Source organism: Castor canadensis, chromosome 13 (genome assembly GCF_047511655.1).
Source record: "Castor canadensis chromosome 13, mCasCan1.hap1v2, whole genome shotgun sequence".
Lineage (NCBI taxonomy): Eukaryota > Metazoa > Chordata > Mammalia > Rodentia > Castoridae > Castor > Castor canadensis.
This window is the reverse complement of record NC_133398.1, coordinates 8,034,257-8,046,387: the sequence shown is the minus strand read 5'-3', so window position 1 is coordinate 8,046,387 and position 12,131 is coordinate 8,034,257. Positions and strand designations below refer to the sequence as shown.

General features: G+C 55.0%; 1 protein-coding gene across 1 annotated transcript; it reads right to left on the bottom strand.

Annotated features, from left to right (window-relative positions):
* Nucleotides 1-81: 81 nt before the first annotated feature.
* On the bottom strand, nucleotides 82-12,095 carry Pip5kl1 (phosphatidylinositol-4-phosphate 5-kinase like 1). Its single transcript, XM_074053125.1, has 11 exons — nucleotides 9,703-12,095; nucleotides 8,679-8,882; nucleotides 7,506-7,559; nucleotides 7,087-7,241; nucleotides 6,717-6,841; nucleotides 6,385-6,419; nucleotides 6,242-6,297; nucleotides 5,071-5,183; nucleotides 4,504-4,651; nucleotides 1,765-2,490; nucleotides 82-1,475 (listed from the first exon to the last, which is right to left on the bottom strand). The coding sequence occupies exons 1-10, from the start codon at nucleotides 9,838-9,840 to the stop codon at nucleotides 2,223-2,225; spliced, it is 1,296 nt and encodes a 431-aa protein (XP_073909226.1). The 5' UTR covers nucleotides 9,841-12,095; the 3' UTR covers nucleotides 82-1,475; nucleotides 1,765-2,222.
* Nucleotides 12,096-12,131: the final 36 nt, after the last annotated feature.

Sequence of the window (12,131 nt, the reverse complement as noted above, 5' to 3'; positions counted from 1 at the left end):
GTCCACCCAGGCCACAAATTGAGATTTTCCTGCCTCAGTCTCCAGAGAGCTGGGATTATAGACGTGTACCACCACACCCAGTTTACCTGATTTCCTTTTTTTTTTTTTTTTTGGCGGCACTGGGGTTTGAACTCAGGGCCTCACGCTTGCTAGCAGGCACTCTTATCGCATGAGTCACTGTGTCAGTCCTTTTTTGTGATGGGTTTTTTCTTCAAGATAGGGGCTCCTGAACTATTTGCTTGGGGCTGGTTTTGAATGGTGATCCTTCTGATCTCTGCCTCTGGAGAAGCTGGGATTACAGGCATGAGTCACTGATGCCTGGCTCCTAATTTCTTTATTTTGTAGTATTTGTTGCCCTCTGAAATCACCCTATTACCCGGTTTCCTCATTAACAGTCTACACGTCCACTATTATACTAAGCTCAGTGTGGGTATGGCCAGACCAATAGCATTCCCAGGGGCCCCTCCAGCACCTGCTGGCACCCAGCACACACTAGGAGCTCAGAGTCTGCTGATGGACTGAGTTAGGAGAGCCAGGAGCCCTGGAACCTGTGAGGTCCTGGACAAGTCACTTTCATCTGTCCAGCCTGAGGCCCCAGACAAGGCTGATGGTCAGAGACCCGAAGGGAGAGAAGGGGCTGAGTCACCCCTGGGTGTGACAGCAGGCTGTGGGCTCTGGGTCAGCCCTAGATCCACACCCTAGGAAACGTGGCAGCAGACCCCAGTTCCTGCCAACCGTGAGTGTCCCTGGTCCCTGTGTCTGAACTTCCTCCCAAACAAGAGCAAGAAATGCCGAAGCTCATGCCAGCTCAGAGAGGTTGAGTAAGCTTACCCAAGGTCACCCACACAACAAGCCGTGATGTCAGTGTTTAAAAAGCTTGTGCTCCCTGCCGAGGGAGCCCTCCCCTTCCTCCCCCTTTCCCCGCAGCCATCTTTCTCTGGTGCTATCTGATGGACTACCTGGACTCCCCGAGAGGCTTCTCCAAGGTCCTGATGGCTCAATCTTGGGGGCCCCCACAGCTCTGAGATGTTTCCTTCCTCTCAAACACCAGGCTCCCCGCCCCCCAAGGCCTTCACTGTGTTCTTGGCCTGGCTGACCCTTCTAGTCTGTTTAGAAGTTAAGCCCCCTCCCACCACCCATGAAATAATTGCGTGGCAGCTCCTTCCCCCCCAGTTCTGTGACTCTGGGCTTGTCCATGGAGCATCACCCACACCGACCGTGAGTGCTGTGACTGTGGCATCATTGTCCCCAGGTTTCCACTGCCCAGCAGAGAGCCTATCACATGGCAGGTGCTCAGTAAGTATTTAATGAGTTAATGAGGTCCGCTTGCATCCTTTCCATTTCACTGAAGCACAGAGAGGTTTAGCACCTTATCCTGGTCTCACGGCCCTGGAGCCTGGAGCAGCTCAGGATGGAAAGGCCCACATGGGCGTGGTTGGATTGGACTGGATGGGGTTGGAGGCCAGGCTGGTTTTCTGGAGGAGGGAGAAGGGTGTTCCAAGTGAGGTCTGTGCAGCCCAGGACCCTTGGTCTGACCACTGAGCCGTTCACAGATGGGAAAAGTGACTCTCAGAGGAGGACAGAGCTCACTGGAGATCCATGGTGACCCTTCAGAATGCCTCCCAGAGCTCCAGGAAGCCCACCGCTGCCTGACCTCCTCCCACCTGCATTCGAGGACTGAAGGGAGGAGGTGTCCCAGAGGGAGGTGGAGGGGCCCTTGGCGAGCTGGGCGACCTGGGTTTGAGGGTCAACCTTGCCACTTACCTGTGCATAAGCCCCTCAAAGTCTCCGGGCCTCAGTTTCCCCATCGGGACGACAAGGGAGCAGAGCCTTCAGTTTTTCCCTTCCCCAGAGCTCGAGGACAGGACTGCTGCTGCTGCTGGGAGCTGCTGGTTAAAAACAGGCTCCAAGATCCAGAGGCATGGTGGAGTCCTGTTCCAGCATTTATTGCCGAATGATCTCGCTCAGCCCCTGCACCCCCGAGCCTCCATTTCATGGTCTGTAAAAAGAGAATAATGGCATTTTTGAGGGTCGGATGAGCTCAAGCAGGGGAGTCCTTGGCACGTGGCAGGGCGCAGCACCGCCATCCAAGGGGGCTGAGTTGAGACCATTAGTTGGGGGGGGTGCTGCCCTCTTGTGGCCAACTGAGGAACGGCAGGCGAGCTCCCTGGGCCGGGGCTGGACCCGGCGTTCCGGATGGGGGCAGTGAGGCCAGGCGCGGGTCACTCGGTGTGCGCCTCCACCCACTGGCAGAGGCGACGAGCGTAGCGAGCCGGGCTGACGGTGGAGAAGGTTCGGCCCGGGTAGCGCAGCGTCTTCCACAGGTGCTCCAGCCGCTTGCGAAGCCCGTAGACGGTGGCGAGATCCACGAGGCCCAGGAAGTAGCGTTGCTCCGGCCCGTCCAGGATGTGCAGGGCGTTGGGGGCATCGGGCAGCAGCCGGCGGTTCTGGGCTCCAGGATCCTCAGGGCTCTGGGCCCCGTGCACGGACCTGGTGTGGGTCAACGGGAGGGCGAGGTTGCTGCCTCCTCCTGGAAGCCCCAGGCAGTCAGCCCGTTCCCACACTGGGTGTGTCCTGTTTGTGCAGTGCGTGTAAAAGAATGCTAAATGTCGAAGACAGTGTGAGAAGAAAGTAAACTATCTCACCAATTTGTATGTTGATTAGATTAAATGATTTTTTTTTTCCTTTTGAACTGGTGGTGTGGCTCAAGCAGTAGAATGCCTGCCTCACAAGCATGAAGCCTGAGTTCAAATTCCAGTACTGCACGAAAACACTTTTTTTTTCTTTTGTGGTACTGGGGTTTGAACTCAGGGCCTCCTATGTGCTAAGCAAGCGCTCTACCACTTGAGCTATGCCCCCAGCCCTTTCATTTTTATTTTGTTTTTGAATTTTTTTCTTTGGCAGTATTGGGGTTTGAACTCAGGGCCTCGGGCTTGCTAGGCAGGCGTTCTAGCACTTGAGTCATGTCCCCAGTTGTATTTTGCTTTTGAGTCTGGGGATACCTTTGCCTGAGCTGGCCTTGAACCTCCAGAGTAGCTGGGATTACAGGCACATACCACTATGCCCACCTGGAAACAATCAAATTTTGGATGTATTCAGTAAATATTAAAATTAATGCCAGCTGTTTCCTTTTTCTAGGCTGCTAGAAAAAGTTTAACTACATGTATGACCTGAATTATATTTTTAGAGCATCCCAGACCCTGGTCCTTCCTTATGTGCTATGTGGCTTTGGGTAAAGTCCCTTATTTGGGTATTTCCTAAACTTCGGTGTGGGGTCATTCACCTCTGGAAGTCCCAGGGTTTCGAAGCTGAAAAACTTTGTGAACAACATCAGTCTGCTGGTAATTTGTGTAGTTTTGCCTCAAAATGTTTCATCCCAAATCAGGTATCTTTGACAGGCCTCTAGGCCCAGCAGAAACTGGGGAGGGGCGCTGGAGGGAGGGGAGGGGCGCTGTGAGGCTTTATTCCAGTCCAGGCAAGGTTAACCTGGATGACCACGAGGTGGGAGGTGGGGCTGTGGTGAGGGACCAGAACCAGGTGAGAGCCGGGATGGAGCACAAAAATATTTCAACACAATAACCATTCTATAGAAACCAGGACTTACTGACTGAATGGCGGTGGCCTAAGCACCAGCTGGGGTAGAAGCTGATCTAGCTTGGTTAGGCAGATTTGAGAGATCCTGTGCCCCATGGCACATTCCACCATCCCACGAGGATGCGCCCAGCCCCCTCTGGGCTGCATGGGGGGCCTCTACCCCAATTCTGCTCAAGCCTTACCCATCCTAAGATCTTCCTTCATGGGGCAGGAATGGGAGCTGAATGAGAGAACCTCATCTTTTACTTCCCTATTAACCCACCAAATCAACAGGCTCAGATTCTTAAAGGACCCATCTTAACCCCTAAGCCATTCTGTTCAGCCATACAGGTGGGTCTTGAAGAACTGTGGTCCAAGTGACCAAGTACTGACAGGAATCCTCAGGAGCTCGCCTGCAACTTCACTTCTCCTCTCTGAGCCTCAGTATTCATATCTCTACAATGGGAATGAGAGCATGCAAGGAGTGACAGTCACTACTACACAGGCGAGGCTGCAAAGATGGTACCAATGACAATGACCTCAGGGTCCTGGATATGGAATGACTGGGTTAGAGGGCAGGGCTCTTTCTAGGGCAGTAATCAAATAAGTCTTTCCCCTGATCTGAAACTTCAGTAGCTCCATATCCCCTGCTGAAAAATGGTGCTACAAATCAGCACTGAAGCCCATGTTCAACTGGACCTTGCCAGTTCTGTTCCCCACTGTGGTTCACCTGTGTCCCTTTGCCCGTACTGGCCAGACTTCTCCAGTCCCTTCCTCTATGGTACTTACCCTCCCCCCACCCCAACACACACACATTCTGCACTTTCCAGCCTTTGTCTGTGCTGGGCCCCCACCCCAGGAAAGGCCTTTCTACACCTCACTACCTGTCTGCCACCCCCATCCTTGCCATAACCCCTGGGGGGGACTCACTTGGCCAGGCGGAAGATGAGGCTGCTGCCCCTCTCGTCCTGGTGGAGATGCTGGAAGGCCATCAGGAGACTGTAATCCAGCACGTTGAGCTCCCGCAGGAAAGCGGTGTCCAGTTCCATCTGGCGGAGCAGCCAGCTCCTCTGGGGCCCTGCCGGAGCATCAAAGCCCCACCTGAGCTCTGGCATGTGCCAGCTTTGGTGGTCCACATGCTTCTGCCCTAGGAGGGCAGCGGTCGTTATTGTCTGCCTTCCACAAATAAGGAAACTCATCTATAATTTCCCTTAATCCCCTAATTGCAAGAAGACTGGAGCCAGAATTTGTTTCTTGTTTTTTTTTTTTTTTGTTTTGGCAGCACTGGGGTTTGAACTCAAGCCCTCATGCTCACTATGCAGGCACTCCTACCACTTGAGCCATTCCACCAGCCCTGGAGCCAGAATTTGAACCCTGTCTGCTTGACCCCAGAATCTGGGCTCCTAGTGACTCAAGCAGGGGGCTGTACCAGGGACCCTCCTTTCCAACTTCACCCTGAACAGAGAAAGAGGAGGACAGTGACACCCTGTGGCTCACCTACGTTAATGGTCTTGCCCTGAAAGTTGAGGTCCTTCAGCACCAAGACAAGCTCATTGCACTCCGGGGCCGGCTCCACCCAGCGGCTCACCTCGCAGCCCTTGATGTCATACCTGGGAGGTTGGGGGACAGGTCTACCTTTACATAGAAGAGATGCCCAGAACCTCGGAAGGTAGTCATTAGGAACAAGAACTCCCCTTGGGTGACTGTTCATGGATGCGCCAAAGTCATTACAAAAGGCATCACAGAACCTCAGCACACCCCAGCCTGTGTCCCCACATGAGATGAAGGAACCTGAGGCTCAGGAACTCTGACTTGCCTGTGCCACACAGTGACAGGGATTCCCCCCGCAGGCCTCTGGAAGGCTAGTCCACATTAGCTCTGCTTGTGCCCATCTCCTAGCACCTCGCCATCCTGGAGAGTGTCCCAGTCACAGAAATCCCACCCAGAGGGCAGGGGACGCCAATGGCCTTGGGAGAAGCACTACTGGGAACCTGAGGTGGTCAGGGCTGCGTACAGCAAGAGAGGCTGGGTTTGAATCCTGATGCACACCCAGGTATAAAATGAGGGGGGTTAGCTGGGCGTGGAGGTGCATGTCTATAATCCCAGCGGTAGGAAGGTGTAGGCAGGAGGAATGGGTGTTTGAGGCCAGCCTGGGCTACATAGGGAGATCCTGTCTCAAAAAAAAAATTTTTTTTTAAATAAGGAAAAGCCCGGCGCCGGTGGCTCACGCCTGTAATCTTAACTACTCAGGAGGCAGAGATCAGGAGGATCGCGGTTCAAAGCCAGTCCTGGCAAATAGTGCCCCGAGACCGTATCTTGCAAAAACCCTTCACAAAAAAGGGCTGGTGGAGTGGCTCAAGGTGTAGGCCCTGAGTTCAAGCCCCAGTACAAAAAAAAAAAAAACCAAAAAAGGAAAAACTGGGGGGTTGGCAACACCCACCCCTCATCATTCTTCTGGGGGGAAGAAGATAACAGGAATGGCTCAACAGAGCTCATAACATATCGAGTTCTCAAGAGACGCTGCTGGTGGGTGTCACTGTCTCCGAGTCACGGATGTTGGGAGCACTCCTGCTCCTCCCTGGGTCTCAGCACCGCGCTCTAGACGGTGAAGGGTGGGTGCTCGAGGTGGCGCACGCGGGGTGGGGTCGGGGCCCTGTGCCCGACTCACCTCTCGGAGATGCGGCCGGCGGGGTAGAAGACGCTCTGCATGATGATGAAGTACTTCTGGGGACGGGGCGGAAGGTGAGCGAAGCCACCCTCTCACCTCCAGCCGCCCCCTCCGCCCAGCCACCTCGCCTCGTTCTCACCCACCTTCTTTCCCTGGGCCACCTGCAGACTGTGCACTCCTGGAAGGGGAGAGGGCGCCACGTGAGCGCCCCAAATTCCACAACCCTGGATCCAAGGCGTCCAGGATCTCGATCCAGAGCCCGCCCCTCTAGGCCCCGCCCCCAGACCCTTTCTTCCGCAGGACCCTAACCACGGACCTAACCCCAGTGGTGCCCCGCCTCCAGGTATGACCCCGCCCACATACTATCCAATCCCAAGCCTGCTCCCTCTGGGCCCGCCCCAGATCCCGGCCCCGCCCACAGACCCCGCCCACCCCAGGTACATTGCGGTGTAGAACCCGCTCCCGGCCCTGGTACCCAGCAACCGCGCGAGCAGCGAGTGTGGGTGCCGCTGCAGGTGCTGCACGTAACGCGGCAGGTGGGTGAGCAGCACCTGCACCTCCCGGCGCCGCTGAGTCTTCAGGAAGAACCGCTGGTCGTGGCTGCGGGGTGGAAGCGGAAGGTCACTGTCCAGGCTGGCGGAAACAGCTCCCTCCAGTCCCCTGTCCTCCCCTGTGCACGATGATTTCTGTCGCCTCGGCTCAAAGCTTCACCACAGGCCCTCGCTTAAGTCTTTCCTCCCTCCATCGGACCTCCATCTGGACCGTTCTTTCTCTCCCAAGGGACAAGGTCCCCTCCCCGCTCGAGGTCCCATCCCCACCCCGCCCCAACCATGCAGCAAGCTCACGACAGGAAGAAGCTGGCCTTGCTCTTGGAGGTGCTGAGGAACTGCAGATAGGGGCCACCAGGGCCCAGCGCAGCCTGATAGTCCTCCTCTGCCAGGCCCACGGAGCGTCGCAGCCGGGCAAAGACTGGACCGGCCAGGGTGCCCAGCTCGAAGCCCTGTGGGGGAGAAAGAGCAGCCCCAAGGGTGTCCAGGTGTGTGCGGTTGGCCCTGGTGCAGGAGCGTCAGGTAACTACACCCTTCCTACAAAGGTCCCAGGAGCAAGGATAGGGAAACAGGACAAGAAGAGAGCAAGGACCGGTACAGGCCCCTCTCATGTAGGAGTCTTGTGTTTTCTATCTTATCATACTTTTTTTTTTTTTGGCAGTATTGAGGTTTCAAATTCACCGCCTACCACTTCAGCCAGCCCCCATCCTTCCTACCTCATCATGAACTTGGGTCATGACCTCAGAGAAATCCTCCTGGGTGGGCGGTCCCTGCAGGGATGGGTAGAGGGTCTCAGGGAAAAGTCAAGGTCTCCCACTGCCTGCCCCAGGGTCTCCAAGTGTCCTACTCCTGGCTTCCCCCCACCCCCAATTTGATCCCTTCATCAAAAAGGGACCTGAGGTGTCTCTGAGATGAACTGCCAGCCTGTCCAGGGATGGAGGGAGGATGAGAATGACCTGAGGCAGGGCCTGGGTCCTCAGCAACAGGGTCTGAGTTCAATCCTGACATGTGTCTTCAGACACACATGCTGGCCAAGTAAAGTGGCAGTCCATCCCAGTATAAAGAGGAGGTCCTGAAGCCAAATGACCTGCCTGACAAAGTCTGAGAGGGCCAGGACCAGGGAAAGCTGCTGGAGGAGATCTCTGAGCTGAAATCCAGAGGGTAGTGGACAGGAGGAGCAAGGTGCTTAGGACAATACAAACTGCGCAGGTGGCAACCAGGAAGGGGAGGGGCACCTGAGTGTCTGTGCCAGAAAGCAGGGATGGATTGTGTATGAGGCTGGACAGCTGGTCCTCGTAACCAGTGGAATCTCAAGACCATGCTGAGTACTGGGGAGCCATGGGAGATTTTCAGCAGGTGACGAGGTCAGGTGGTGGGCTAGAGGACTCTCCCAGGACCTCCAGGACATGGCCTGTGGGATGTGATCAGGCTGTGCACATGTGCACACACACACAACACACATGCTCACCCGCCTGCCCTGCTGCTGAGCTTAACAGTTGGAAGCCCTTTCTGCTGAGCCAGCATGGCTGCATCCTGGGCTCCAGGGAGAATGGACTGGGCTGGCTGGGTGGGGGTGGAGGCCCTTCTCAACCACACACCCAGGCAGGGATGGAAGGGCCTCAAAACCAAGAAGTGTAATCCCCTCCACCCATTATATAGATGAGGACACTGAGGAGTGGAGAGAAGCAGAAACCCACTAGAATCACACAGCAACCAATTGAGTCAGGGAATTCTTCACACACCCAACATCCTGGGCTTTCCAGCAGCCACTCCAGAATGTCCCTCCATCCCTGAATGAGCCCCTGCCTTCCTCCTCTTGTTGTCCCTCTCTGATTCCCAGTGCAGCTGTATTAGCAAGATAAGGTGTGTGAGATGGAGTGGCCATTCACCGTGGGTGGGTTGTCTATGGAGACCTGGGTGGCAGCCCACAGCCCTGCCTGCATCATACAGGTCAACCGATGCAGCTCATGCCCGGGGCCAATCTCAAACAGGCCCAGGCGCAACTGCTTGTCTCGTAGGCGCCAGAGGAGGCCACGGCGACTGGAGCTTGAGGTGGCTGTTCTGTGTCCAGCCTCTGGGGAGGGGGCCAGGATCTGGTGGGAAGAGGCACAGGAAGGAAAGAACATGTGGTCTTTCCCCCATTCCACGATTTGTGAGCCTTCCCCTCATCTCTCTCTGCCTCAGTTTCCCCAGCTGCTAAGCTAGGGATAATTTGGAACCCATCTCACCAGGTGTTGAGGGCCACCAAGCACCTAGCACAGATTGTAGGTAGAGCATGTGTTGGGCAATCAAATCCAGCTGGGACTGACCAGCTCTCACGGCAGGTGACCTTAGGTAAATTGTTCCCAATTTACCGAAGGATGCATGTGGTCAGGCTGTGTACATGTGCACACACAGACAACACACATGCTCGCCCGCCTGCTCTGCTGCCCTATAGTCTTAGAACTATAGTAACTCTCTTGTGGCAGATATTAAATGTTATTGTTGAGTTTGAGATCAGTGCACAGGAAGTCCCGATGGCACTTCAGTGAAATCTATTCCACTCGTCGGTGCTGAGTTCCTCCAGGCCAGCATGGAGGGTCAGCAGGGTTCTGAGATCAAACCAGTTCACCCATTACTAGTGGGCACCCACCATGTGCCCCAAACTGGCAGAGCTTGAGCTCCTGACAGCCCTATGAAGGAGCTTTTATTATCTCCATTTTTTTCCATGAGGAAACTGAGGAAGACCTTGGGGGATACCCGAAAGATCACTCCCCCTTTTCATACCGGCACCCCATGTGGGGCGTGTCCTGGTCCTCGCCAAGGGCCCCTCCCCAGCTGGCATGGGGGCGTGTCCGCACAGCTAACAGAGAGTAGGCCCGACCCCTGCCCACTAACCCTCCCCTCTCCTGTTCCTCTCAGGCCCGCACATACCTCGTGGGGACCGGGGCTTGGCCCGGCCATCGCCCCCTGCAGCAGCTTCCCGGGCTTTGGCTGCGTCCCCACCGCCCCGGTGCAGGAACCAGGCTCCGCCCCCGCTTCGTGACCGACCAATCGTGCGGCTTCAGTCATGGCTGTGCCCAATCCGCTTGGGGGGCGCCGGCGATCGCCTGCGGGTCCCGCCCCCGCGGCTGCAGCATCCTTCCGACCGCGGTCCAGGCCGGGAGGGGCAGCCGGGCGTTGGCTAGGGTCCCCAGGAGAGATGACCTCCCTTTCAATTTTCCCCTAGAGTGAGACGCGGGTAACCTAAATCCTCCCACCCAACCCATTCAGGCGTGAAATTCCCAGTGATTGTCTTTCATGTGAAGAAACTAAGATCAGAGAAAGTGACTTCCTCCAGGTCACTCAGGAAGTCAGGGGATCCATTCATTCAATATATATTTGGAACACCCACTTTGGGCCAGGAGCAGTGATAGGCCCGGGAGATTTAGCAGTGAGTGAGCAGGAGGGACCCAGCTGCTAGCCTGATCTTTTAAAAGCATAAATCGGATGATGTCACTCTCATGCTTTAAGCTTCCAGTGGCTTCCCACAGCAATGAGACAACATTTAAACTTCTTTCCAGGGTCCCAGGCTGCCTGCCCCACTCCAGGTCCATCTCCAACCACTTTTCCTCCCCTAAGTCCCTAGCCAGCCTCCGGGGCCCCTGCTGTTAGATGATAGCCACCAGAGTCTCACTTGCAGGCTTTTGCATCTGCTGTGCCCTCTGCTTGCCTTCCTTTTCCCCCCCCTTTCACTTGTCTTGTTCCTTCTTGTCACCTTATAGGACACCATCTACACATGCCTCTCCACACTCTTGATCACATCACCTTTATTCTCTCCATCACCCTTAACAGTGACCCTTAACAGTGTCAGATTGCCTTGTTCATTTATTGATTATATCATCCCCCTAGAATGGGAATGCCCTGGGGCTGGAACCACGTGGGCCCCACTTCCTGGCTCAGTGGCCAGCACAAATTGGGCCAACATGAGTAGGGGGTGCCTCAGCAAATCCCAGGAAGTGAAGAGCCAGAATGGCTGCAGTGAGTAGAGAGTCGCTGAGCATGCAGGGCTCAGTGGGCCTTGGTGGGGAGGGACAACCATAGAAGTACTGTAAGGGAAGGTGACTGTGAGAAAGATGATCTGCTTAATGTTTTTTCTAAGTGATCTTGAAAGACCATCGGTTGTTGAGCATAATGAGAACAGAGGAGGCCAGAGTGGCAGAGGAAGGGCAGTGAAGAAGCTCTCCCTGATTTAGAGCAGAGGATGGCAGCTTTGCATCAGAAAGCTGGGGGAAGTGAGAAAAGAGGGAGAATTGACAGAATTTAGGGTGTAGATATAGGATGGAGTGAGATAAGAAAGCCAAAGTTAGGGACACAAGACATCTGTTGAGAGGGGCAGGGCATGAAGGAAGCCAGATTTGGAGAATTCAGCTCACAACAGGATGAATTTGAGATGCCTCTATGACATCCAATGGGCATACCATTAGGGCTTCAAAGAGAGAGCTGGGCTGGAGACAAGCCTAGAAAAGCATGTCACCAGGGAAAGGTACAGGGAAAAAAGGCCCGAGATCCAGCTGTCAGGGGTTCAGCATCTTATGGCACAACAGAGGAGCACAAATGACAGAGAGACCATCAAGTAGGAGACCAGTCATCACAGACACCAAGTGTCACAAGCCAGATGGGGCAGAGGGTCAGGGAACCATCCTTTGGATTTAAAGAACAGATATCCCTGGTGGTCTTAGTGGGTGCAGCCTTCCTAGAGCAATGGGGATAGAGGTTCAGTGCAGCCCAAGGTGAGGAAATTGTGAAAAGGGCCATGGAGGGAGGAACCTGCACAGCAGTACAGATAGGACCCAATGCTCCATGGACTGTTGTACCCGGCCGGGAGGACAGAGAGGCTGGAGCAGTGTGTCTGCAGTTGGACTCTTCTCTGAGATGACAGAGACATCTTTACTGACTGGAGGATGAGTGAGCATCCAAGGTTGGGGTGATGGAGGTTGTCTCTAGGCACTGGGAGAATGGGAGCTGCTGCCCAGAGAGGGCCTGGTGGGATCACTGGCCAGGCTGGAGCCTATGCAGGCTCAGTGCACAACACAAGCACAGAAAGGGTCCACTCTTGACTCAGTGACAGCCCTCACTGCTCAGAGTCATGCTAAGTTGGGCTGCTGGGTGCTAGAATTGGACAATGGGCTTGGACATTTATGGGGTGACCTGAGGATCCCTAAAATACTTGTCCATCCTGGACAAGCTAGCACAGGGAAGACATGCTAAGGCATCTGCTGGCTTCCCAGCTGTGAGCTCTACCCAGCTAGAACCACATCTGTCTCAGTTCCCACTTATCCAGTGTGCAGCACAGGGACAGCAGAGGAGGCACAAGAAGCACC